Source organism: Scyliorhinus torazame, chromosome 5, assembly GCF_047496885.1.
Source record: "Scyliorhinus torazame isolate Kashiwa2021f chromosome 5, sScyTor2.1, whole genome shotgun sequence".
Taxonomy (NCBI): Eukaryota; Metazoa; Chordata; class Chondrichthyes; order Carcharhiniformes; family Scyliorhinidae; genus Scyliorhinus; species Scyliorhinus torazame.
In genome coordinates this window covers 257,418,223-257,445,607 of record NC_092711.1, presented here as the reverse complement: position 1 = coordinate 257,445,607, position 27,385 = coordinate 257,418,223, and the positions used below count along the sequence as shown (strand labels likewise).

General features: G+C 49.3%; 1 protein-coding gene across 3 annotated transcripts in view; it reads left to right on the top strand.

Moving 5' to 3' along the window:
• The window catches only part of mid2 (midline 2), a 306,551-nt gene that overhangs the window by 155,682 nt on the left and 123,484 nt on the right, over window positions 1-27,385 (top strand). For 2 of the 3 annotated variants that reach the window (XM_072505416.1, XM_072505415.1), the window contains exon 2: window positions 160-875. In XM_072505416.1, the coding sequence (XP_072361517.1) occupies window positions 216-875 (660 nt within the window). In that variant the 5' untranslated portion in view covers window positions 160-215. The remainder of the gene's footprint in view (window positions 1-159; window positions 876-27,385) is intronic. The other variant, XM_072505417.1, reaches the window with a different exon arrangement.

Sequence of the window (27,385 nt, the reverse complement as noted above, 5' to 3'; positions counted from 1 at the left end):
TTCACTATTTATTGAACAATTAATGGACTACCTTTGACAATGGTCTTAAACACTTTTTTAACATTACAGTTGTGGGCAAAGGAAAGATCTTTGCCATGTTTTAAATGATGTGTATGATCAGCTCAAGTTGCTTATTTTTCTCCTCCTTTGTTCTTGTAGGTAGCTGACCAGCTTCCCTGGGTACCGCTGATGATGCAAGCTTGCTTTGCCTGAAGATGGAAACACTTGAATCTGAATTAACCTGCCCAATTTGTCTGGAGCTATTTGAAGACCCTCTGCTATTACCGTGTGCCCACAGCTTGTGCTTCAACTGTGCCCATCGGATCCTCGTCTCTCACTGCACCTCCAATGAGACAATCCAGTCAATTGCTGCCTTCCAGTGCCCGACCTGCCGCTATGTTATATCCCTGAATCATCGCGGCTTGGAGGGGTTGAAGCGGAATGTAACTCTGCAAAACATCATCGATCGCTTTCAAAAAGCCTCACTGAGTGGACCCAATTCCCCCAGTGAATGTCGCCGTGAGCGACCCTACAAGGATCCTGTCACCATGTCCTCTGAGAAGGTCCAGTGCCAGTTCTGCGAGCAAGAGCCGCCGCGGGATGCCATCAAGACCTGTGTGACTTGCGAGGTCTCCTACTGTGACCGGTGCCTCAGGGCCACCCACCCCAACAAGAAGCCGTTCACCGGCCACCGACTGATTGAGCCCATTCCGGACTCTCATCTCCGTGGACTAATGTGTCTGGAACATGAAGATGAAAAGGTGAATATGTACTGTGTCACGGATGATCAGCTGATCTGTGCCTTATGCAAACTTGTAGGACGTCACCGGGAGCACCAGGTTTCCTCACTGAGTGATAGATATGACAAGCTTAAGGTACAGTATATGAAGATTCATTATCTGAGACCACTTTTAGAAATCAACGCGGATTCAATGTTGTAACCTGAAATTAGATTATCAATGACCAGATCGTTTCACATATTTAATCTCGCCCATTTTTGCAGAATTTCAACCTTCCCAGTGCAGTATTGAATGCCCACTGAAACAGGCAGAATGGCACCTCCACCAATGCAGCATTTCTGCAATGCTGCATTGCAGTGTCTGCTCTGATTATACACCCAAGTCTTGGTGTGGGGTATTAACCCATAGACTTCTGACTCAGAAATACGATTGTTTTTAACCACTATACGTACATGAATGATAATGCTTGGAAAACAATCTCAAGTTCATCGAAAGCTCTTTCAACAGGGTTGCCAATTAATGAAAAGTTTTGGGAGAGTAATTGTTTCCATTTTTAGTAACTGCAGGACACCAGTTTCAGATCATTAGCAAAAGAATCAGGGAGGAGATTATATTTTTCCTTTTCAGATAGCAAGTTATGATGATTGGGAAAGGATGGTGGTAGCAGAGTCAAAGGGAATTAAATATATATCTGAAAGGAAAACAGTTTAGGGCTGTGGAAAAAGAGCAGGCGAGTAGGAATAATTAGATAATTTCAAAGAGCCAGCATGATGTACTAAATGACTGCTTTTGTGCAATATGGTTTTGAGTTTAGCAAAGATTACCAATAAAATAAAAATGTGATCCTGGTGTGAATTCTGATTTTCTCTTTGCTAATGAATATTAATGAAGCACTTCACTGAACAAGTCGTCAAATTACAAAAGTAAACCTAAGAACTTACGGTTAAATTTTGAAACCCTTTGTCATTTAAAAATATTGGGCCACGTTTTCTGGTAAAAGCTTTCCAAGGTATTTCAGCAGATTAGGAAATAAAACGGACGATAACGCAACCTTGTATATGGAAAACGAGTCATTTAAAAAAAAAAAAAAAAATCTTTTTTTTTTCCACAAAAAGCATCTTTTTCACATTTAAAGTACATTGGATCACCCTTTCCCTGTCTCCAACCCTATTTCATTAATATTGTCCAAGATTGATCTGATCTAATAAAAAGCACTTTTGTTTATTGCATTGCGCAAATGGACAAGTCATATGCTTGGGGCCTTGATGGGGAGGTGAATCTGTATGACATAGTGCTCAAGTAACATCTGTGGGAAGAAAAAAAATGTTGTTGCTTTTGCTGAATTTGGAACTGCACTGCACTATTTGTATGTTCTACTTTTTTCTTGATTTTTGTTTCTGTTTTCTTTGCACATGGTGTACAAAGTTACATGGCTTTTGAAAATATCTACACTGAGGATCCAACGTATTTCTGTATATGTTGATAATACTGCAGGTTGACACTTCCATGTTCTAAATCACTTCTATTTGATCCAGGTTTCATCACTTAGTGTGTCAATCTTTGTGTTCTTTTCATCACTCTATCTATAAATTAAGCTCATGTTCTCAAAAAGACTGTGTACTTTATGGGAGTAGCCATTAACTGCCATTGAGTACTTAACTATATTGTATCCCATATTGGTGCTTGAGATAAAACAAGATGGAGTCATAAACCCAGCAGATTTTGTTAAACTGTATGAGCTTATGGGATAGAAATTAGATGGAGGCCAGAGCTTTGACCCCACCATCTGGAGAGTCAGTGGAGAATGCACTCCAACCGCAGGCTTGATGCCATTTCATGCTCTAATGAGCATTGATTGGCAGAAGGTGGGACTCTATTTGCCCCCTCCCCCAATCACTGGGAGGAAGACCCATTTTGGAGAGCTGCAGGGCGATCAGATTGGCCGGCTGCTCTCCAGTCATTCCAAAAACAGCATTGCAGTGGCCAGAAGATGCATTACATCTACCTACCTGGAATATGTGGCAGGAACTGGAGGCAAGCTAAGTGGATGGGTGGGGGATAGGGAAGACCTGTGGTGAGGGGGAGGGGGTGGTCTAGAGGTCATCAGGCCCTAAGAGGAGGGTGCCCACAGTCAGAAGAGTGCTTGAAGCCCCAACCAGCACTTGCTGCCCAAGATCAAACTTAGTTCAATTTGGGGTTCCCCAGACCCTGATCTTTTAGTCACCTGACAGCCTGAAGATTGAGCCTGTGAAGTGGCAATTGCATGGTCACTTAAGGGCCTTAATTGGGGCTTCCTCGATAATGCTCTGCCCATTCCAGTGTAAAATCGAGACCAGGTCAGGGAACATTCTTGCAATTTTACACTTCCCCACCCCCCTCCCAATCTCAGCACCCACCTGAGGGGCGTAAAACTCTGGTCCTAGATTTTCTCCTATTTTACCATCATATGATGACTGCAACATGGGTTATTTCGGGGGTCAACATTTGATGTTGGGTCAGGTTATTTTTCAGGTGTCCCTGGAGGCTGACTAAAACAGATTTTGAACAGAACCACTCAAGGTGTAAACGAGGAGGCTAACGCTCGCTTCCGAACCCATGGAGAAATTGGATTGCAGTGAATTCCACAGCTATTGCTGTGACCTAAACATCAGGTGCCAGCAAAACAACACTTTTCAACACATTTTGGGGGGCCCAGAGCAAGCTGGAGTATTTTCCTTACTCCACAGTCCTTGTGATCGACCTCCCAATGTTGCTCTACTGCCAACCCTTCCACCCTAACCAGCTCATGGAACTTACCTGATGCTGATGGGGAAAATACAGAAAATTAAAATGGGTTAGCTGCCTCTCAAATAATGTTGATGAGACCCCACACCCTCATTTAGGCCTGTTTTGAGTTTCCCAGTTAAGCCTCTGGATGTTATAAACTAATTTTACCTCTGACTGAGCACCTCTGACTGAGCACCAACTTTCATCTTGTTATGTCAAACACAACAGGAAAAGGGAGACACTGATCATAGAGGAAACATAATTTGGAAGGTGGAAGGCAAAAGAAATAAGATAAAGGGAGAGGCTTGTACTGCTGAGGGGCAAGAAAAGAGATTTGGGGAGAAAATTCCACAAAGGCGCCAACATTGAGCAGTTGCCAATGGTGGAAAGGAAGGAATGAGAAGCAGCTCTAACATCCACGGGTGTAAGCAGGGATTTAAACTGAAGATCACTCCGATTTCTGTAGGTTCCCTGGTTCAACCCTTAGTGTGTCCTGAGTAAATTGATTTTCAGCAGTTCCAATGCAGTTGTCCTCCAATGTCTTAAGGTTTACCACGCAGCAACTTCGAATGGAAATGTGCATGGGTGAATGCCAATGAAGGACAGAATCTGCCTTGGCTCTGGTGTCTTCCAGTCAACAGCTTGCTGGTACTTGCAGAGGTCCAGTGCAGACTCAATGGGCTAAGTGGCCTCCTTCTGCTCTGTAGGGATTATATGAATAACAGCCACTTGAAGAAAAGCACCTGGAAGGCAAATACCGTCTGCGAAACCTTCCGGTGATGAAAATGATGGTCCTGATTACAAGCAGAGAGAAAGTTGGGATGTAAGTGGATGTCAGTGCTAGGCAACCTATAGTTGCTCAAAATGCAGGGGGTTAAATGCCCAGTTAGATAAACAGAAGATATTCATTCACTCTCGCAACTAACTATATGCAAACCAGGGATGGAACTTCATAAAAATCCCATCTATTATTTCAACACAGGCAAAGAGATTGAAAGAAGTTTGTTTGAGCCTCCGTTAGCGTGAGTTAGCCTCGAGTTAGCGTGACAGTCAAACTGGATAGTTTTTCACAACTCCTTCTGAGCAGACAATACAAAACCACATGTTGTCAGCTGTTGGCTCCAAGGGTTGTTAATGATATGCTGTGGGTGTAAAAGATGGGTTTCAGATCAATGTTCCATTGGAATTGAGCCAAGTCTGGAGAACAATTCTGCCATATTAGCAGTTTCTTAGTATTGTTGTAGCAAAAAATGTAGAAACTGTTAACATTGGTGAAGTGGGAAAAATATAAAGAATTGAACAGCAGGGAGAAGAGGCAAGGTGAGATATTCCATCATCAAGTTCACAATGCTCGAGGTCTCCATGTGTGCAAATACCAGGACCAGCTCCTGAGACTCCAATAATACCTAGTGAGCTCCACTGATGATCAGTGGGTTAATACACTGCCCAGAGGGTTGCTGAACCATACTAACCAGTATAATAACAATATTTATTGCTGATCTGTTGATTTCAGCCAGAAGATTATCACCTCCTGAGTGACAGGAGGGAAATAAATCAGTTCAGCCCACTCTCCTACAGAAAATATGTATTTGGTCCTGGTGTGAAGGCAAAAAGTGGGCAAACATGTGATACCTCCCCCTTTTTTCCTACTTCGGAAGCAGGCCACACCTTCTGTCTCTGATGACAATTCCTTCTATCAGGCACTGGGTGTCTTTGATCATGGGATCCTGTCGTCAGAGGCGGCAAGCTAGCCACAAGGTTCTATCTGCCTTTCCACCTGCAGGGCAACATGCACTTCTGCAGCTGGGTTAATACTAGTGGCGACAGGATGAGGTGTTCATTAATTAGCCACTTACTGGCCACAATAGATGGTGGGGCAGGTAGGTTGACCGAGGGCCTCCCGACCCAAAACTTAATTCTGGTGGCGACAGAAAGGTGACCTGCGCCTAGTTTGTATCTTCCAGTACATCACCATCCTGCCAAATTATATGCCTTTCTCGATTTCAAGCTCACCACCAGCAAGAGCGGTTTCCCCCCGTGATTCCAGGAGTTTGGGCGCAGTTATGGCGGCTGAATGACAACAGAAATTTCCTCGGGTCTACTCAATGTCCCAACTCTCCCGACTGAATGCCGTATTGGAGAAAATGAGCACTTGGTTTAGAAAGGAAGAGGAGTAGAGGAAATACAAATCGGCAAATCCTGTTGCAGGGGTGAATTCTTAGGTGAATTGGGTGCATTCCAGATAAATCAACAAACCATATTTGATTATATTGTCATTTCAATTCAAAACATAAATTTAGAAATTTATAGGTCCAATGAAAAACATTTTAAAAATTAAATAAATGTAATTGTCGAGTTACACTGTGTGTCAGCTGTATTTTCCATTATGATTTTCTGGATGCACTGATGGTCACACAATTACTCTTGTGTTAATTATCGTAAATATTAAAAACTGCAGAAGGACAAACAGTGAGAATGGATTATAATAGCTAGTTCAGGTGACCCCCACCCCCCGTCCCACTACAGAAATATTGAGTGGCGCTCTGGCCCCTCTTACCACTGCCCCCCCCCATTCCCTGTACACACCTCTTTCCCCCCACCACAATACATAAAGGGAACCCCCCCTCCCTCAATAGAGGAGGGTTACCCCCCAGCAGTGCCAGTGGGATCTGCCAGGGTGCCATTGGTAATCGGAGGCCTCCAGGCATCTCCAGACCCCCAGCATGTTCATGACAACTGGTTTTGGTTTTCAAAAACCAGTAGTGATTCGCCCCGGTGTGAAGTTGCATTCCATGGGCAGGACACTAGGCATAAAGCCATTTTTAAATTAATGTAAATTCATGCAAAAAAAGGTCACCAGCCAGGAGGGAGAAGAGAGATCTCGCTAGTACAAATCCCGTTATGGCCCCCTCGGAAGATTTAGTGGCCAGGACTGGATTTGCCTCCGTGGCTAACGGGCCCACTAAATGCCGCCCACAATATCTGCAGTATTTTGGTTCCCCACATTGAAGAGATCCTGCGGAGCTTCCAGTTGCGGTTATGCGGAGCTAAGTCGCACGTTCGGCAGCTCCCGACAGAAACGGGCTTTTGGGCTCTTTTTAGGGCCCCCAGCGGCATTTGTTCGACGGTTCCCAGTGTGGGAAGGTGATAGTAACATTTCCCCGGCATTGTATGGATTGGACCAGGAGTGGAGCGGTGAAAAAAGTAGTTTTGGAGCAGCGACAGGTGCGAGGGACGAAAATCAAGATGGCGGCGGGTGGAGACCAGGCAACGTGGGCGCAGTGGTTGCAGGAACAGCAGGAGTTTCTCCAGCGCTGCTTCACGTAATTGAAGGCAGAGCTGTTGGAGCCGATGAAGGCTTCGATAAACAAGCTGATCGAGACCCAGAAGGCCCAAGGGGCGGCGATCTGGGAGTTGCGGCAAAAGGCCTCGGAGAACGAGGACGAGATCTTGGGCCTGGCGGTGAAGGTAGAAGCGCACGAGGTTCGTGGACATGGAGAACCGGTCGAGGAGGAAGAACCTGCGGATTCTGGGTCTCCCGGAGGGAGTGGAGGGGTCGGATGTTTGAGCATACGTGGTCACGATGCTGAACACGGTGATGGGCGCAGGGGCCTTCCCGGAGCCCCTGGAGCTGGAGGGGGCCCACCGAGTCCTGGCGAGGAGGCCCAAGCCCAAAGAGCCGCCGCGGGCGGTGCTGGTGCGGTTCCACCGCTTCACGGACAGGGAGTGTGTCCTAAGGTGGGCAAAGAAGGAGCGGAGCAGCAGGTGGGAGAATGCAGAGGTCCGGCTATACCAGGACTGGAGCGCGGAGGTGGCCAAGAAGAGGGCCGGGTACAATCGGGCTAAGGCGGCTCTGCATCGGAAGGGGGTGAAATTTGGAATGTTGCAGCCGGCGCGACTGTGGGTCACTTTCAAGGACCGTCACCACTACTTCGAGACGCCGGAGGAGGCGTGGACCCTTATCCAGGCCAAAAAGTTGGACTCTGATTGAGGGGATTGATGTGATTGTTGTGTTTTGGGGGGGATGTTCTGTTCTGTTTGGTACTGTCTTTTTTTGGGTGCTGGGTGGGGTAGGGTGAAATGGTTCGTAGTGGGGGTTTGGTGAGAGTGTGGGCGTCGGTCGTTGGAAGAGGGGACCCATTGGGGGCGGAGGGAAGAGGGAAGGCCCGAGGTGGGGGAGCTGGGATCAGGCCGCGAAAGGGAGCTGCGCCTGAGGGGGCGAGGCCAACTTGGTGGAAAGCGCGTTTTTTCCCCCCCCGCGCATGTGGAAGGAAGGGGGAGGGGTGGTACTGGAGAGGAGCGCCTGCTGTTGGACAGGAGAGGGGGGGGATTCTCACACTGGGGGGGGGGGGGGGGTCGTTGGGGTGGCAGGAGCGGCTGGGGTCCGCAGGATTCAGCTGACTTACTGGAGTGCTATGGGGGGTGCAACGCAGCTAGGGCGGCACCTGGAGGGGGGGGGGGGGGGGGTGGAACTGGGATGCTGCTGCATTGGCCAAAGGGGAGCTGGAGCCTGAAGAGGGAGTCGGGGCGGGGGTCTGCCGCTGGGGGGAACGGAGAACGCGGGAGGCGCGGGCACGCGGCTGGCCTAGAAAGGGAGATGGCTGATCGGCGGGGGGGGGGGGAAGCGGGGGGGAAGCGGGGGGGGGGGGGGGGGGGAGCGGGCGGCCCCCTGATCCGGCTGATAACTTGAAATGTGAGAGGCCTGTTCGCGCACCTGAAGGGACTGAAGGCAGATGTGGTCATGCTCCAGGAGACGCATTTGAGGGTCGCAGACCAGGTTAGGCTGAGAAAGGGGTGGGTAGGGCAGGTTTTCCACTCTGGGTTGGACGCAAAGAATCGTGGGGTGGTGATTTTGGTGGGGAAGCGGGTGTCATTTGAGGCGCTGAAAATCGTGGAAGACAATGGAGGTAGGTACGTGATGGTGAGTGGTAAGCTGCAGGGGGTGCGGGTGGTCTTGGTGAATGTGTATGCCCTGAATTGGGACGATGCCGGATTTATGCGGCGCATGTTGGGCCGGATTGCGGACCTGGAGGCAGGGAGCTTGATAATGGGACGACGACTTTAATACGGTATTGGATCCAGCATTGGACCGCTCTAGATCCAGGATGGGTAAGAGGCCGGCGGCGGCCAAGGTGTTGAGGGGGTTTATGGACCAGATGGGAGGAGTGGACCCATGGAGATTTGTTCGGCAGGGGGCCAGGGAATTCTCTTTCTTTTCCCACGTCCATAAAGCCTACTCCTGGATTGACTTCTTTGTTTTGAGCAGGGCGCTGATCCTGAGGGTGAAGGACACCGAGTATTCGGCCATAGACATCTCAGACCATGCCCCGCACTGGTGGAGCTCGAGCTAGGGGAGGAGGGGGACCAGCGCCCACTGTGGCACCTGGAGGTGGGTTTGCTGGTGGATGAGGAGGTGAGCGGGCGGATCCGGGGGTGCATTGAAAGATACCTAGAGATGAACGATAATGGGGAGATGCAGGTAGGGGTGGTCTGGGAGGAGCTGAAGGCGGTGATTGGGGGAGAGCTAATCTCCACTAGGGCCCACAAGGAGGGGAATGAGAGGAGAGAGAGGGAGAGGTTGGTGGGGGAGATTTTAAGGATAGATAGGAGGTATTCAGAGGTCCCTGAGGAGGGACTACTCGAGGAGCGATGAAGCCTCCAGGCCGAGTTCGACCTGTTGACTACCAAGCAGGTGGAGGTGCAGTGGAGGAAGGCGCAAGGGGCGGTGTATGAATACGGGGAGAAGGCTAGCCGGATGCTGGCACACCAGCTGCGGAAGCGGGAGGCGGCGAGGGAGATTGGGGGAGTTGGGGATAAAGGGGGGAACAGGGTGCGGAGTGCGGGTGGAAATAAATGGGGTACTTAGAGACTTATATGAGGGGCTGTATAGGTCTGAGCCCCCGACGGTGGAGGGGGGGTGCGTCATTTTCTGGACCGGCTGAGGTTCCCGAGAGTAGAGGAGGGCCAGGTGGCAGGGCTTGGGGCACCAGTAGGGCTGGAGGAGCTGACTAAGGGGCTGGGGAGTATGCAGGCAGGGATGGCACCGGGGCCAGATGGTTTCCCGGTGGAATTTTACAGGAAGTATATGGACCTGTTGGGCCCACTACTAGTCAGGACTTTCAATGAGGCGTAGGAGGGGGAGGATCTACCCCCGACGATGTCCACGGCGCTGATCTTGAAGCGGGACAAGGACCCTTTACAGTGTGGGTCGTATAGGCCAATCACGCTCCTCAACGTGGATGCGAAGCTGTTAGCGAAGGTGTTGGCTACCAGAATTGAGGACTGTGTTCCGGGGGTGATCCACAAGGACCAGACTGGTTTCGTGAAGGGAAGACCGCTAAACACCAATGTGCGGAGGCTCCTAAATGTAATCATGATGCTTGCAGTGGAGGTGGAAGCAGAGATAGTGGCGGCTATGGATGCGGAGAAGGCCTTTGGAAGGGTGGAGTGGGGGTACCTGTGGGAAGTGTTGAGGAGGTTCGGGGAGGGGAAGGGGTTCGTTAGTTGGGTTAGGTTACTGTACGAAGCCCCGGTGGCGAGTGTGGCCACAAATCTGAGGAGGTCGGAATACTTTTGTCTGTACCGGGGGACGAGGCAGGGATGCCCCCTATCCCTCCTGCTATTTGCGTTGGCAATTGAACCTTTGGCGATGGCTTTGAGGGAGTCCAGGAACTGGAGGGGGCTGGTGCGGGGGGTGGGGAGGAACACCGGGTATCACTGTATGCAGACGACCTGTTACTGTATGTGGCGGACCTGGTGGGGGGGATGCTGGAGGTGATGCGGATCCTCAGGCAGTTTGGAGACTTTTCCGGGTATAAGCTCAACATGGGGAAGAGTGAGCTATTCGTGATACACCCAGGGGACCAGGGAAGGGGGATAGACGAGCTTCCAATGAAGAGGGCGGAAAGGAGTTTTTGGTACCTAGGGATCCAGGTGGCCAGGAGCTGGGGGGCCCTACACAAGCTCAACTTGACGAGGCTGGTGGAGCAGATGGAGGACGAGTTTAAAAGGTGGGATATGCTGCCACTCTCCCTGGCGGGTAGGGTAGTCGGTGAAGATGACGGTGCTCCCGAGGTTCCTTTTTATATTCCAGAGCCTCCCCATCCTGATTCCGAAGGCCTTTTTTAAGCCGGTCAGCAGGAGCATCATAGGATTTGTATGGGCGACAAAGACCCCGAGGGTGAGAAGTGTGTTTTTGGAACGGAGCAGGGACAGAGGAGGGCTAGGGTTGCCTAATCTGTGTGGGTACTACTGGGCTGCCAATGTGGCGATGATACGCAAGTGGGTAATGGAGGGGGAGGGGGTGACGTGGAAGAGGCTGGAGAATGGCGTCCTGTGTGGGCACGAGCCTGAGCGCGCTGGTGATGGCATCGCTGCCGCTCCCGCCGACAAGGTACACCCCGAGTCCAGTGGTGGCGGCGACCCTCAAAATTTGGGGGCAGTGGAGACGCCACAGGGGGGAGGCAGAGGCTTCGGTGTGGTACTCGATCCGAGAGAACCATCGGTTTGTCCCGGGGAGAATGGATGGGGGGTTCCTGAGCTGGCACAGGGCAGGTATTAGAAGGATGGGGGACCTGTTTATAGATGGGACGTTTGCGAGCCTTGGGACATTGGAGGAAAAATTCAGGCTTCCCCCTGGAAATGCCTTCAGGTGCATGCAGGTAAGGGCGTTTGTAAGATGGTAGGTGAGGGAATTTCCGCTGCTGCCAGCACGTAGGATCCAGGATAGGGTGATCTCGGGGGTGTGGGTTGGAGAAGGCAAGGTCTCGGCGATCTACCAGGAGATGCAGGAGGATGCCTCGGTGGAGGAGCTGAAAGGTAAATGGGAGGAGGAGCTCGGGGAGGAGATAGACGAGGGTACGTGGGCAGACTCCCTGGGTAGGGTAAATTCTTCCTCTTGCGCCAGGTTTAGCCTGATACAATTTAAGGTTCTGCACAGGGCGCACCTGACGGGGGCAAGGCTGAGTCAGTTTTTTGCAGTGGAGGACAGGTGTGTGAGGTGTTCGGGGAGCCCAGCAAATCATGCCCACATGTTCTGGGTGTGCCCAGCGCTGGATGGGTTCTGGTGGGGCGTTACGAGGACAGTGTCTAAGGTGGCAAACACCTGGGTTAAGCCGAGTTGGGGGCTCGCCATATTTGGGGTATCGGACGAGCCGGGAGTGCAGGAGGCGAAAGAGGCCGGTATTCTGGCCTTTGCTTCCCTGGTAGCCCGGCGGAGGATTCTGCTACAGTGGAAAGATGCGAGGCTCCCAAGCGTGGAAGCCTGGATCAGCGACATGACTGGGTTCATTAAATTGGAAATGGTAAAATTTGCCTGAAGAGGATCTGTGCAAGGGTTCTTCAGGCGGTGGCAACCGTTCCTAGACTTTCTAGTGGAGCGTTAGGAGGTGGTCCGCAGCAGCAACCCAGGGGGAGGGGAGGGGGTTACTTTGCGTTTACTACTGTGTTTATTATCGTTTAATGGGGGGCTTGTATATTGGGGGAATACGTGACATAGCTATAAGATGTTTATTTATGTGTTCTTTGTTTTTTTCTTATTTCTGTTTGTTGAAAATATGTAAAATATTGGAATAAAAATATATATTTTTTTAAAAGAGGAGATCCTGCAACATTCTGGTGCATGCAGTAAGACCTTTCGACAAATTTAATTAGAATAAAGTTTCAAAGACTTTCCTTTCCTGCTGGCTTAACTCGGGCTGTTTAGCACAGGGCTAAATCGCTGGCTTTGGAAAGCAGACAAGGCAGGCCAGCAGCACGGTTCAATTCCCGTAACAGCCTCCCCGAACAGGCGCCAGAATGTGGCGACTAGGGGCTTTTCACAGTAACTTCATTGAAGCCTACTTGTGACAATAAGCGATTTTTTTTTTTCATTACTGTTCATACCCCCCCTCATTATGCATGATTGCTGAGGACTCCCAATTCCAAGTCACATTCTGGAAAGTTGGATGGTATCCAAAGCTGGGTCTTTTATTGTGGTCTCACTAAGTTTGATCCCTGCTTCAGTACGCGGGTAGTTTGGTTTGCCAACTGTGCCTTTCTTGCGCTGCAACAATTGGCCGACAACAGAAACGTAGCTGGGATTTCTGCCGAGGCTCAGCGACTATTCTGTTTGTCCTCCCACCTCCATTCTGTCCCAAATCTGGCTCACAACCTGTAGCTTGAACTTGACATGAAATTACATTGTAATCATGGCCTTCATTCCAACAACTTGCATTTATGGAGCGTATTTATTGTAGGAAAATACCAAGGTACTTCACAGGAGTTATCAAATAAATTTTGACACTGAACAATCCATAGAATCTCTACAATGCAGATGCAGGACATTCAAACCATCGAGTCTGCACCAACCCTCTGAAAGAGCACCCATCCCCATAAATTTCTACATTGATCATGGCAGTTCCTGCATATTCTTTGGACACTAAGGGGGATGTTGGTCAAGCAGTGTGACAATTTAGTGACAGGAGAGGAGTTGAGAGGTTTGGTGATGTAGACCATGTAGGATTGAAAATGTGAGGGATTTGTTTTGTCCCAGAGCACCGAGGTGGGCTTCTCAAATAGGTTGAGAAGCTGACATGTTTTCATATAATGACGGAATCTTGGCACTAAAGTTAATAAGAACAAGATGGTTGCAAACCTACATTTCAGTAAGGCAGGAAGCTTTTGGAAACTGAGTAAACCATGGTTCCGCATTACTGGTGAATATTTAGACTGATAAGCACTTACCACTGTTGCTGAGCTATTTAAAACAGAGGTTGGAGGTACGAGTGAAACAGGGAGTTATGCTGTCTTGGACAAGCTATGAACTGCATTCTTCCGGCAGGAAATCAGAAATGAGCTTCTATCTACCAGGTAGGTATATTGTTAGTGTAATTAACATCTTTCACCGCTCCGCCACAGGTGCTGGTATTTTGAAATGTAATACTGTAGAAGACCGAGATTAAAACACCTTAATAAAGCTGTTATTTGGATGAGAAATTCAGACAAAAATTCTGATATCCGGATTCATACCCTTAAAGGTATGCCCCCATAAAGAGAATTATTAAACTACTTTTTATGCGGTATTTGAGGAGAAGGTGTGCTTCTTCCCGCTCCACAACACAACTGTTGGCTGCTGCTGGCCATTATCTTGCCTTAATGGAGGGATGTTTTCTGTCTCACACAGTGATCTTCTCATAGTGGTCACCAAACGCCACCATTGAAGATGTTTATTAACTGAATTAACTGGCCACCTCTTACTCATTTACCAACTAAACAGTTCAACGCCTCCACCTCGTGCGCGAGGTTGGGCCTGATACAGATGAAGGTTGTATATAGAGCACACCTCACGAGGGCGAGGATGAGCCGATTCTTTAAAGGGGAGAAGATGTGTGTGAACTTTGTTTGGGGGTGGGGTGGGGGGGGGGGGGGGGGGGGCGGTGCGCAAATCACATTCATATGTTTTGGTCCTGTCCAAAGCTGGAGGATTACTGGAAGAAGGTTTTTAGGGTAATCTCTAAAGTGGTGCACGTGAAACTGGACCCGGGCCCTCAGGAGGCCATATTCGGGGTGTTGGATCTGCCGGGGTTGGAAACGGGCGCAGAGGCAGATGTTGTAGCTTTTGCCTCATTGATCGCCAAGGCGGATCCTGTTGGGATGGCGAGCAGCCTCTCCACCCTGTGCCCTGGCGTGGCGGGGGCACCTGTTGGAATTCTTGACTCTTGAGAAGGTTAAGTTTAAACTGAGGGGAAGGACTGTGGGGTTCTACAATTCATGGGCATTATTCATTATGCACTTTCAAGAACTGGATAACATCGAATAGTAGTTGTGGGGGGTGATTGGGAGGGTTGGGGGGAGGGGATTGTGTGTTAATGGTGACTATGGGTGATTCCTGATTCCTTTTTGTCATTTGTTTATGTGAACATGCGGGCTCATGTTTGGGGTTTGGGAGGATGGGATCGTTGTTATTGATATGGGGATTGACATATTCATTACTGATTATTGTTTATTGTTGGTGGGTCTATATTTGGGAGAAAATGTGAGCAAGGAGGAGAATAAAAATAGTTTTTTAAAAAACTAAACAGTTGGCTGTGTGTTTAGCTCTATATTTGGCTCTTTTTAACATTTTTTTAAAAATTCATTTATGGGATGTGGCCATCACTGGTTAGTCCAGCATTTATTGCCCATCCCTAGTTGCCCTTCAGAACCGCTGCAGTCCTTGAGGTGTAGGCACACCCACTGTGCTATTAGGGAGGGTGTTACAGGATGTTGCCCCAGCGACAGTGAAAGAACGGTGATATAGTCAGGGTGGTGAGTGTCTTGGAGGGGAACGCCCAGATTCTGGTGGGGTTCCCAGGTATCTGTTGCTCTTGCCCTTCTAGATGGTAATGATTGTGGATTTGGAAGGTGTTGTTTGAGGAATCATGGTGAGTTACTTCAGTGCATCTTATAGATGGTAACACAGCTGCCACTGTTCATCGGTGGTGGAGAGATTGAATATTTGTGGAGTGGGATGCAATCAAGTGGGCTGCTTTGTCCTGAATGGTGTTGAGCTTCTTGAGTATTGTTGGAGCTGCACTCATCCAGGCAAGTGGAGAGTATTCTATTACAGTCTTGACTTGTGCCTTGTAGATGGTGGACACACTTTGTGGGGGTCAAAAGCTAAGTTACTCGCCATAGGATTCCTAGCCTTTGACCTGCCCTGGAAGCCACAGTATTAATGGCTAGACCAATTCTGTTTCTGATCAATGGTAACCCCCAAGATGTTGATTGTGGGGGATTCAGCGATGGTAATGCCATTGAATGTCAAAGGGCGGTGGTTAGATCCTTTCTTGTAGGAGATGGTCATTGCCTGGCACTTGTGTGGCGCAAATGTAACTTGCCACTTGTCAGCCCAAGCCTCCATATTGTCCAGGTCCTGCTGCAGTTGGACATGGACTGCTTCATTATCTGAGGAGTCACAAATGGTGCTGAACATTGAGCAGTCATCTGCAAACTTCCTCACTTCTGACCTTATAATGGAAGGGAGGACATTGATGAAGCAGTTGAAGATGGTTGGGCCAAGGACACTACCCTGAGGAACTCCTGCAGTGATGTCCTGGAGTTGAGATGATTGACCTCCAACAATCACAACCATCTTCCTTTGTGTCAGGTATGATTCCAACCAGCGGAGAGATTTCCCCCTGATTCCCATTGACTCCAGTTTAGCTCGGGCTCCTTAATGCCATACTCGGTCAAATGCTGCCTTGATGTCAAGCAAGTCACTCTCACCTCACCTCTGGCATTCAGCTCTTTTGTCAATGTTTGAACCAAGACTGTAATGAGGTCAGGAGCTGGGTGACGCTGGTGGAACCCGAACTGACCATTCGTGAGCAGGCTATTGCTGAGAAATTGCCGCTTGATAGCACTGTTGGTGACTCCTTCCATCACTTTACTGATGATGTAAAGTAGACTGATAGGGCGGTAATTGGTTGGGTTGGATTTGTCCTGTTTCCTGTGTACAGGACACACCTGGACAACTTTCCACATTGCTGGGTAGATGCCAGTGTTGAACAGCTTGGCTAATGGTGCATCCAGTTCTGGAGCACATGTCTTCAGTACTATTGCCAGAATATTATCAGGGCCCATAGCCTTGCAGTATCCAGTGCCTACAGCATTTCTTGATATCACGTGGAGTGAATCATATTGGCTGAAGACTGACATCTGAGATGCTGGGGACCTCGGGAAGAGACCGAGATGGATCATCCACTCGGCACTTCTGGTTGAAGATTGTTGCAAATGTCAGCCTTGTCTTTTCACAAATGTGCTGGGATCCTCCATTATTGAGGATGGGGATAATTGTGGAGCCTCCTCTTCCAGTGCATTGTTTAATTGTCAACCACTATTCATGGTTGGATGTGGCAGGACTGCAGAGCTTAAATCTGATGCATTTGTTGTGGAATCGCTTAGCTCTGTCTATTACTTGCTATTTATGCTGTTTGGCACACAAGTAGTCCTGTGTTGTAGCTTCACCACGTCGACACCTCATTTTTCGGTATGCCTGATGTTGCTCCTGGCATGCTCTCTTGCATTCTTCATTGAACCAGGGTTCATCCCCTGGCTTGGTGGTAATGGTAGTGGAGTTTATGGTAGGCCATGAGGTTGCAGATTGTTGTTGAATACAATTCTGCTGTTGCTGATGGCCCACAGCACTTCATGAATGCCCATTCATGAGTTGCTAAATCTGTTTGAAGTCTACCCCATTTAGCACAGTAGTGGTGCCACACAACGCAATTGAGGGTATCCTCAGTGTGAAGACGGGACTTTATCTCCACCAGGACTGTGCAGTGGTCACTTGATACTGTCATGGGCAGATGCACCTGCAGCAAGCAGATTGGTGGGATGAGATCAAGTATGTTTTTCCCTCTTGTTGGTTCCCTCACCACCTGCTGCAGTCCCAGTCTAGCAGCTATGTCCTTCAGGACCCAGCCAGTTCAGTCTGTGGTGGTACCACCGACCGCGTCACTCTTGGTGATGGACATCAAAGTACCCAACCCAGAGCATATTCTGCGCCCTTGCAACCCTCAGTGCTTCCTCCAAGTGGTGTTCAACATGGAGGAGTACTGATTCATCTGCTGACGGTGGCCGTTATGTGGTAATCAACAGGAGCTTTCCTTGCTCATGTTTAACCTGAAACCATGAGACTTCATGGGGTCCAGAGTCGATGTTGAGGATTCACAGGGCAACTCCCTCCCGACTGTATACCATTGTGCCGCCACCATATCTGCTGGGTCTGACCTGCCGGAGAGGCAGGACAGGACCCAGGAATGGTGATAGTGGAGTCTGGGACATTGTCTGTTAGGTATGACTCTGTAAGTATGACTATGTCAACCTGTTGCTTAACTAGTCTGTGAGACAGCTCTCCCAACTTTGGGACAAGTCCCCAGATGTTAGTAAGGGGGACTTTGCAGGATCGGCAGTTGTCATTTCCGGTGCCTGGTTCGATGCCGGGTGGTCTGTCTGGTTTCATTCCTTTTTTGTGGTTTTGTAGCGGTTGTGAACAACTGAGTGGCTTGCTGGGCCATTTCATAGGGCATTTAAGAGTCAACCACATTGCTGTGGGTCTGGAGTTACATGTAGGCCCGACCAGGTAAGGATGGCAGATTTCCTTTCCTAAATGACATTAGTGAGCCAGATGATTCGTGTTTTAGCTTTTCATGTCTAAGTTTCGGAGTCACTTTTTCTTTTTGCTTAGTTGGATTGATGCATTATTGACGTTGCAATATATTTTCTTCAGCACTTTTCCCTATTTTCTTCAGAACCCAGAATTAGAAGTTATAGTGACATAATATGTCAGAAATGTTCACTTCTTTTGAGTCTTGTCTGGGTTTCATAATCAAAAAGGTATAAATGCTTGGTGTGAAATGAGCTTGGAGATATCAATGTCAATGCTGGTTGAGGTTAAACATTTTCATTGATGCCTGCAATCCTTTTGTTTTTTATATGGTTCCAAAACACAATTTATGGCTGGGGCAGAATTATTATTATTATTATTGTTACACACAGGTGAGGAAAGATTGAATGGCTCACTCTTTGCCTTCTCCTCGTTTTGACCACAACAGGTGTTTTATTGCAAAGGATGTTGTGGAAGTGTGTCCCCTTTAAAGGATTGGGCTCCGTGGACCACATGACCGAGTTCTGGGCCAATCGTGTGGGAGCTTGCAAACTTTGACCAGTAGAGTTTGTGCGGGGCCCTGGGAATGGACCCCAGGAAATGTGGACCAAGGAGCCTAAATGTTAAGGCCTGTTGTATAGTGTTCTGTTCCTTTCTTCATTCCTCCCTCCCCCTCTTGCCTCCATCATCCATTTTGCAATTTAACCACTTTTATCCCTATTCCTAATCTCCCCTTTTATCTCTGACACCAGCCACACTTTACCCTGGATCTCTACTTGTGTATGAGCTGTTGCATCTCCGAGCCTCTTGCAGTTGTGATGAAAAATCATCACATTGAAATGTTAACTCCATCATGCCCTCCTGAAGCTGATCTGCTGAGTGCTTCAAGCATGTTCTACTTTCCTCATTCACCCTTTCTCATGTTCTTAATATGCAACTTCAGTAATGTGCCCGAAGCTACTGCTTATTGTCAGATCATTGTTTGTTCTAAATATTTAAATAATGAGTTGTCAATTTTAAACATAAAAATACCAAATGGGACTCAAAAGTTACCTCTCAAAATGAGGCAGGATTGTTTTTAAAATTCCAGTTTGAAAGGTGCTACCACGATTGAGGGAATTATATGAAGGAGGAGGAGATGAGCAAGGATATATTCTCTGAAAGACTGAGGAAATACCAGGCTTTGCTAAAGGAAATATTGGTCATTGGTCCCTGTCATTGTTTTCCTTTCCACTATTCATTTTGTAAAGAATGATTAAAGACCAATGATATACCATCAATTCACTGCGAGACTATGAGAACGAGTGAACATAAGGCTTTATTATCCAGGAACTTGCCTGCCAGTGTCTGCTGTACAAATGAGTGCTGCCCACATTTGGGGGTGGAGCCAGAGGCGGAGCCCACCGGGATTCTAGTACAATACCTGGAAGTAGATCGTATTACCATTTCCTGGCCATGAGTCACAGTACCATACAGACAGCTCGTATTCAGGTGAATATATTCACCACATTCACCCCTTGGTAAAAAAATTAAGTCCGGCGGGTGTGACATGGGGTCATCAAATATTCAGTCTGTCTGGAGGCCGGATCATTCTCTTAGACCTCCTCAGCTCTGGCGGTGCGGAGGGCACGGTTGTTGCAGTTGGTGACTCCGGGGGCGTGTTGTCTGGAGCTTCAGTCCGGCATGTCGGAGACGGTTGAGAGGTGGGGGTAGGCAGGGGGGTGGTGGGTGGCGGCAGTGCAGGTGCGGGACAGTACAGGAGACCAAGGGGGGCATAAGGGCCGTGAGGGGTGGCGGTAGGCTGTGGGGAAGGCGCATTGGCAGGGGAACCAGCGGGTGCCAGTTCCCGTAGGGAGACCATATCTTGCCGTCCGTCCTGGTGCGCGACGTAGGCGTACTGGGGGTTGGCGTGCAGCAGCTGGACCCTTTCGACCAGGGGGTCGGTCTTATGGCTCCTCGTATGCTTCTGGGGAAGGACAGGTCCCGGAGTTGTCTACCAGGATGGAAGCGAGACCCCGGAGATGGACTTCCTAGGGAAGACAAACAAACGGTCGTGAGGGGTCTCGTTCGTGGCTGTGCAGAGGAGTGATCTAATGGAGTGGAGGGCATCGGGGAGGACTTCCTGCCAGCGGGGGATCGGGAGACTTCTAGACCGGAGGGCAAGAAGGACGCCCTTCCCGACAGTCACGTTCTCCCTCTCCACCTGCCCGTTTCTCTGCGGGTTATAGCTCGTAGTCCTGCTCGAGGAGATGCCTTTACTGAGCAGATACTGACGCAGCTCATCACTCATAAACGATGTGCCCCGGTCACTGTGGATGGACGCAGGGAAACCGAACAGTGTGAAGATGCTGTGCAGTGCCTTTATAACAGTGGCCGAGGTCATGTCGGGGCAGGGGACAGCGAAGGGGAAGCGGGAGTACTCGTCAAAGACGGTCAGGATGTATATATTATGGTCGATGGAGGGGAGGGGCCCTTTGAAGTCAATACTGAGGTGCTCAAAGGGCCGGGAGGCCTTTACCAGGTGATCCATGTCTGGCTGATAGAAGTGCGGTTTGCACTCCGCGCAGACTTGGCAGTCCCTGGTCATGGCCCTGACCTCCTCGGTGGAGTAGGGCAGATTGCGGACCGTAATAAAATGGATAAGCCGGGTGACCTCCGGGTGACAGAGGTCATCGTGGATAGCCCAAAGTCAGTCATCTTGCGCGCTGGCGCATGTGCCGTGTGACAGGGCATCTGAGGGCTCGTTGAGCTTCCCAGGACGACACTTGATATCATAATTGTAGGTGAAGAGTTTGATGCTCCACCAAGATTTTATCATTTTAAATTTTGCCCCGTAGTGCGTTGTCAAACTTAAAGGCTACCGACCACTGGTCGGTGACGAGGGTGAACCTCCTACCGGCTAGGTAGTGCTTCCAGTGCTGCACAGCTTCCACTATGGCTTGTGCTTCCTTCTCGACCGAGGAGTGTTGGATTTCGGAAGCGTGGAGGGTTCTAGAGAAGAAGGCTACTGGCCTGCCCGCCTGGTTGAGTGTGGCGGCCAGTGCGACGTCTGACGCATCGCTCTCTACCTGGAAGGGGACGGACTCACCCACCGCGTGCATTTCGACCTCGGTGATATCGGCTTTGATGCGGCTGAAGGCCGAGCGGGCCTCAGCCGTCGAGGGAAATGTAGTGGTTTTAATAGGTGGGCAGGCTTTGTCCGCATAGTTGGGCACCTACTGGGCATAGTAGAAGAATAGCCCCAAGCATCGTTTGAGGGCCTTGAGGCTGTGGGGAAGGGGAAGTTCCGTGAGGGGGCGCATACGGTCGGGGTCGGGTCCTAGGACTCCGTTTTCCATGACAGAGCTGAGGCTGGCTAGCCGGGTTGTGCGGAAAACACACTTCTCCTTGTTATATGTGAGGTTGAGGGATTGGGCGATTTGGAGGAACCTCTGAAGGTTGGCATCGTGGTCCTGTTGATCATGGCCGCAGATGGTAACATTGTCCAAGTACGGATATGTAGCCCGCAGCCCGTACTGGTCCACCATTTGGTCCATCGCTCTCTGGAAGACCGAGACTCCATTAGTGATGCCGAAAGGGACCCTGAGGAACTGGAAGAGTTGGCCGGCTGCTTCAAAAGCAGTGAGGTGGCGATCTTCCGGGCGGATCGGGAGCTGGCGGTAGGCAGACTTCAGATCCACCGTGGAGAAAACATGGTATTGTGCAATCTGGTTGACCATTTCCGCAATGCGGGTGAGGGAGTACGCATCCAGTTGCGTGAACCGGTTTATGGTTTGGCTGTAGTCCACCACCATCCGGTTCTTTTCCCCGGTCCTGACAACTACCACTTGTGCTCTCCAGGGGCTGTTGCTGGCCTCGATGACCCCATTGATTAAAAAAAAATCATGTCTTGTGCGTTGTACCGCCTGCTCCTGGTGGCGACAGGCTTACAGTCGAGGGTGAGGTTCGCGAAGAGCAAGGGGGGGGGGGGGCGACCTTGAGGGTCGCAAGGCTATATACCGTGAGGGGGGGGTAAGGGTCCGCCGAACTTTAGGGTCAGGCTTCGGTGACTGCATTGGAATTCTAGTCCAAGCAGTAGGGTGGCGCAGAGGTGAGGGAGGACGTACAGTTTAAAATGGGCCCTGTACTTCGAGGTTCGCGATACAGTACCCCCGGATCTGTACCAAATGGGATCCGGAGGCAGGGGAGATTGTTTGAGATGCGGGGTAGATGTGAAGGGAGCAGCGCCTTACCGTGTCGGGGAGTATGAAGCTCTCCGTGCTCCCGGAGTAGAAAAGACAGGGGGTCTCGCGCCTGTTGACCCGGACGACCATCATAGAACTTTTCAGGTGCTTTGGCCGCGACTGGTCGAGGGTGACTGCGCCAAGCTGCGGGTAGCCTGCGCGGTCGGAGGTATCGGGGTCACAAAATGGCGGTCCCCATGTGTCGCATGTGTCAGGCTGAGTCGAAGATGGTGACCAAGATGGCCACCCACATCGGTCGCACGTGTCGGTCGGTGTTGAAGCTGGCGGCCAAGATGGCTGCCCCCACGAGTCACACGAGGCTGATGACACGTCTGAAGGGGGCGTTCCCGGCAGGCACGCAGCCACATTGTGGGGTCTGTGGGCCTGTGAGTCCGTGGGTCGGGCCTGGTAAGCTTTTGACTTCTGGGCTTTAGGTTGGCCCAGACAAACTCTAGCGAAGTGTCCCTTTTTGCCACAGTCGCTGCACGTTGCGGTGCAGGCTGGGCAACGCTGCCTGGGGTGTTGACCCTGGCCGCAGAAGTAGCATGGCGGTTCCCCGGTCTGGACGGGCAGCCGCGCGGCACAGGCCTGTGACATAGTCGGGTCTGGTGGAGGCCGCGTCGGTGGTGCCCACGAGGGGTTCGCTGGGTCTGCGGGGAACGCACTGAGGCTCTGGTAGGCCACCTCTAACGAGGTAACTAGTTTTACCGTGTCCTGCAGGTCAGTGGCCCTGCTTTCAGCAGGCGCTGCCTGACGTAGTTAGACCGTACCCCAGCCACGTAGGTGCCCCGGATCTGCAGCTTCATGTGCTCCTCGGCCTTCACATCCTGATAGTTGCAGTTCCTGGTGAGTCGGATCAGGTTCTCTAGGTACTCGTCCAGCAATTCCACGGCGCGTTGACGGCGAGTAGTGAGGAGGTGCCACACGAACACCTCATTTACGGGCTTCACAAAATGCGCCTTCAGAGTCACGACCACCGCCTCGTCCGTGGCAGCTTTCTCTATCATTACGGATTTTCGATGGCTCACCCGTGCATGGAGGAGGCGCAGCTTGAGGGTTTCCGAGGGAGGCGTTGCGGAGGAGTCGAGGTAGGCCTCAAAACAGCGAAGCCAGTGGGAGAAGATCTCCTTAGCTTCTGTTGCTCGTGCGTCGAGTTTGAGTTTATCTGGCTTTCGAGCAGCTTCCATAGTGATGTCGCTGGATAATAAATTGATATACCATCAATTCACTGCAAGACTATGAGAACGAGTGAACATAAGGCTTTATTATCCAGGAACTTGCCTGCCAGTGTCTGCTGTACAAATGAGTGCCGCCCACAGGTGGCAGGTCTATATATCGCCCCGGGGGACGGAGCCAGCGGCGGAGCCCACCAGGGTTCTAGTACAATACCTGGAAGTAGATTGTATTACCATTTCCTGGCCATAGGTCACAGTACTATACAGACAGCTCGTATTCCGGTGAATACATTCACCACAACCAATATACAAATGACACATCAGCAATTGATTTCCTTGCATGTGCTTTGAGATTCGGAATCTATCTTTGACTTTAAATTGCTTTTTTTAGATGCTAACGTTTTGAATTCCAACTTTAGAAACCATTTTGTATTTTGGCCTGAACGAGCCCCCTCCCTACCAATTCAAAGTGGCTACTTTCTCAAGTTGTGGAGCCAGCCATTCACAAATCATGATCAAGCTCGATCCAGCATAAAGAGAATGTGTGCGAGGTTCCTCAGAATGCTGACCGATTGCCAAACCAGCTTGCTAGGTGATAGAAAGGCTGACTGATCCAATCACCCATGAGGGTAACATTCTATGCTTCACTGGTGCAGGTTGCAATTCACAGTGTATTTGAAGGGAGTTGATGTGGAAAGGCTTAGTATAAAAGGAACTGTCCAAAAGCTAGGACACCATGATTGTGGGTGACATTGGCTGCTGCTGAAGGTGAATAATACTTTAAAGACAAAAGTCATCACAATGTATGAAAGGTTACACTAAAACACTGTTGTAGGTTTCAATTCATGATTTAATTTCCTCTGGCAGCACATTTGTGGATTTTCATGTGCTAATTTTAATTTAGAATCATAGAATTTACAGTGCAGGGGGAGGCCATTCGGCCCATCGCGTCTGCACAGGCCCTTGGAAAGAGCACCTCACCTAAGCCCACACCTCCACCTATCCTCTCAACCCAGCAACCCCACTCTTCTTATACACCAAGGGCAATTTAGCATAGCCAGTCCACCTAACCTGCACATCTTTGGACTGTGGGAGAAAACCGGAGCACCCGATGGAAACACACGCAGACACGGGGAGAACATGCAGACTCCGCCCAGAGCGGGGGAATTGAATCTGGGACCCTGGAGCTGTGAAGCAACTGTGCTAACCATGGTGCTACCGTGTTCTACTGATTCCTGACTGCATTAAAATAAATGCCAAACAACACATTAACCAATGCACTGCCAGTGAAAATTAAACTATTTCTATCCAAGATTCCAAATATATTCTCCCATAAATTATGTCCACTGACAGAGCATGTTCCCGTGACATCATCTTTAAGGTCTGAGGACTTAATTTTGAAAAATCTAGAGTTGCATGTTGCACATATTGCACTGAATTAACATTAATTTTGAAAAATCTAGAGTTGCATGTTGCACATATTGCACTGAATTAACATTGCAAATATTTGAGTCTAAGAAACATAAACACTAGACCCTGCCAGGCTTTTGTTAGTTTGACAGAGGCCTGGTAAAAATAATAGGTAAAAATGTTATATTGTGGTCCGTAATCCGTTGGCATCAAGTTAAGTTTTGAGAAAAGAGTAGAGTTTTGAAATTCGGCACTGTTGTCCCCCATACCTGTACCAGCGATACAACATTGATGTGCTTGGTGCTCCGTGAAGGCGAAGTAAACTGAAACAGGTAGTTTGGAGAGGCCAACAGCCCGAAAAATACATCATGGTGAAATTTGACATTGGGCATCAACATGTAGCAAGGAGAAAGTAGGATTACAGCCTCTCCATCACTAAGTATTGGCAGGTTCCTTAATAAATAATAGCTTCTTTAAAAAAATGTTTTGAGCAAAGCTTCCAGCTATTTTTCATGGGGGTGCTCACACTCTAATAATGCATTAAAATGACTGCCATCACCTGTGTGGTAATCACCACTTCAAAAGATTATAAGATAACAATGGGTGAGGAACAAAAACAGAAAATGCAGGACAATCTCAGCAGGTCTGACCGCATCTGTGGAGAGAGAACCGAGCTAACGTTTTGAGTTTGGATGACTCTGTCAAAGCTTTGACAGAGAATCATCCAGACTGGAAAGGTTAGCTCCCTTCTCTCTCCACAGATGCTGTCACACCTGCTGACGTTGTCCAGCATTTTCTGTTTTTGATTCAGATTGCAGCATCGGCAGTAATTTGCTTTTATCTCATGCGTAAGGAATAGTGTTCAGCACATTTGATGCACCATCCAGAGAGATCCAATATCCCTTCCCCACATTGAACCTTCCTGTTGTTCATCTCGATGATTTGTGGGTGTTTACTTCACCTGTCAGTCATGCCGATTTCCTGCTGCTATATGTCCTAAATGTACATACAGTGACAGCTGTGTTCCTATAGGAAAAAAAAGGAGGAATTTTCAGAATGGTACAATTGAAGACAATGGACTGGATTCCCCCCCCCCCCGTGCCACATTTCGGCCCTGACCCACCAGCAGGATTCTCCGTTACGCCGGTCAATGGGGTTTCCCATTGTGGAGCAGCCCCACGTCATCGGATAAGCCCTGGGTGCTGGTAAAACGGAGAATCCCACTGGCGGAGAAGCCCGCCCAATTGTGCAGGCCACATGCATGCATCTTAGCCAGTGAGAGGACCAAAGAAAATGGATCTCACTCAACTATTTTCCTTTTGGTTTTGCAAAAATTGAAGTTTTGCCTTCTATTTAATTAGGGAGAATGCAGTGTTTCATTAAAGTGGCAGTAACATTGTCACCTTCTGTACGTCAGTCTGATCTGGCTCACACCTGCACAAAATTTGTGTCTCGTCAGCCATTAAGAGATGGCGATACTGACTTTAGAACATCCTATGGCATAATCACATCCTCACAGAAGAATAGGAGTAGGAGCAAAAAGTAGTGGGTAAGGCTTGCCATGCAACCCACTGCATGTTTCACGACAGCGGGAGGCAGCCTGCCAATGGCCAGCAGTGGGATCTTGTGGTCCCACCATTATCAACCGGGTTTCCCATTGAATGCTTCCCTCGCCGCCATGAAACCCGTGGTGGGGGGTGTGACGTCGGCGGAACCAGAAGATCCCGCTGATTTGAACAGTTGGAAGGTTCTGGTCAGTGACTGTCAAAACAAACTCCCAAAGTTGAATCTATACATTATTGCAATGTTCTTCACCACCTCACTTAATTTTCTAAATCCATTTTCTTTCTGTCTGTGCTACCACTCCATTTGGAGTCCTCTTGCTTCCCCTGTCCTCTTTCTTCATCATCACTTCCCTTTCAACCTTAAACTAAAGCTGAGAAATTTTCTAACATGAGAAATCACATATTGCAGGATTTCCCAAATAGGACCCCCTAGCAACCTTCTAAGTGCGCTGGGGAACCCTAAGAATTTTCATAATGTCGATATCCCTTTATTTGATGCACTGCGGCACCCCATTCTGAGGACCTCTCCAGCACCCTGCTTTTGTGGCCCACTCCAGCATCCCGCTCCGACACCCTGCTTTTGTGGCCCACTCCGGCACCCCACTCCAAGGCCCACTCCATCACTCCGTTCCAAGATCTGCATTTCCCATCAATCCACTCTCCATGCTCATCCAAACAGAGGCTGGCTTCGACAAGTAGCTCTGCAGCATTTTCCAAATGAAAAGGGGCAATTTAGCATAGCCAATCCACCTACCATGCACATCCACATCTTTGGGTTGTGGGTGTGAGATCCATGAAGACACGGGAAAATGTGCAAACTCCACACGGACAGTGACCTGCGTCCTCAGCGAGTGAGGCAGCAGTGCTAACCACTATGCCACCATGTGGCCCCTCTTTTCCAAATGTACCTGTCCTGCCGCAGACCTCCTGGGAGGGTCCCCTGGACTCCAGTTTGGGAACTGTTGCCGATTTTGATGAGTGGAATACTATCCCACTAGCATCATTAATAACTTGCCAATTCTGCACCGGAGACACGAATAATATTGCCCTGCTTAATATTGAGCAATATTGCTTTTCGGAGTCGCCAGGTATCAGATGATACCACCACAAGGTTCAACCGGATATTGATCAAAGACTCAACAACCAGTCAGTTAGTTCAAGCTCAATAATGGTTTAGTTACACACAAGATTAACTCACACATGCAACATAAAAACACTACAAGCTAAACTACACCTAACACTACAACAACCTGTACATAACGTTCAGGCACCCGGCTTTGGCAGAGGAACAAGGCGTTTGTTGGGATCTGGAGTGGCTGGGTTTGGAGAAGTAACTTCGGTTCTGCTGAGCTCATCCGTCTGGTAGCGATCATTGATC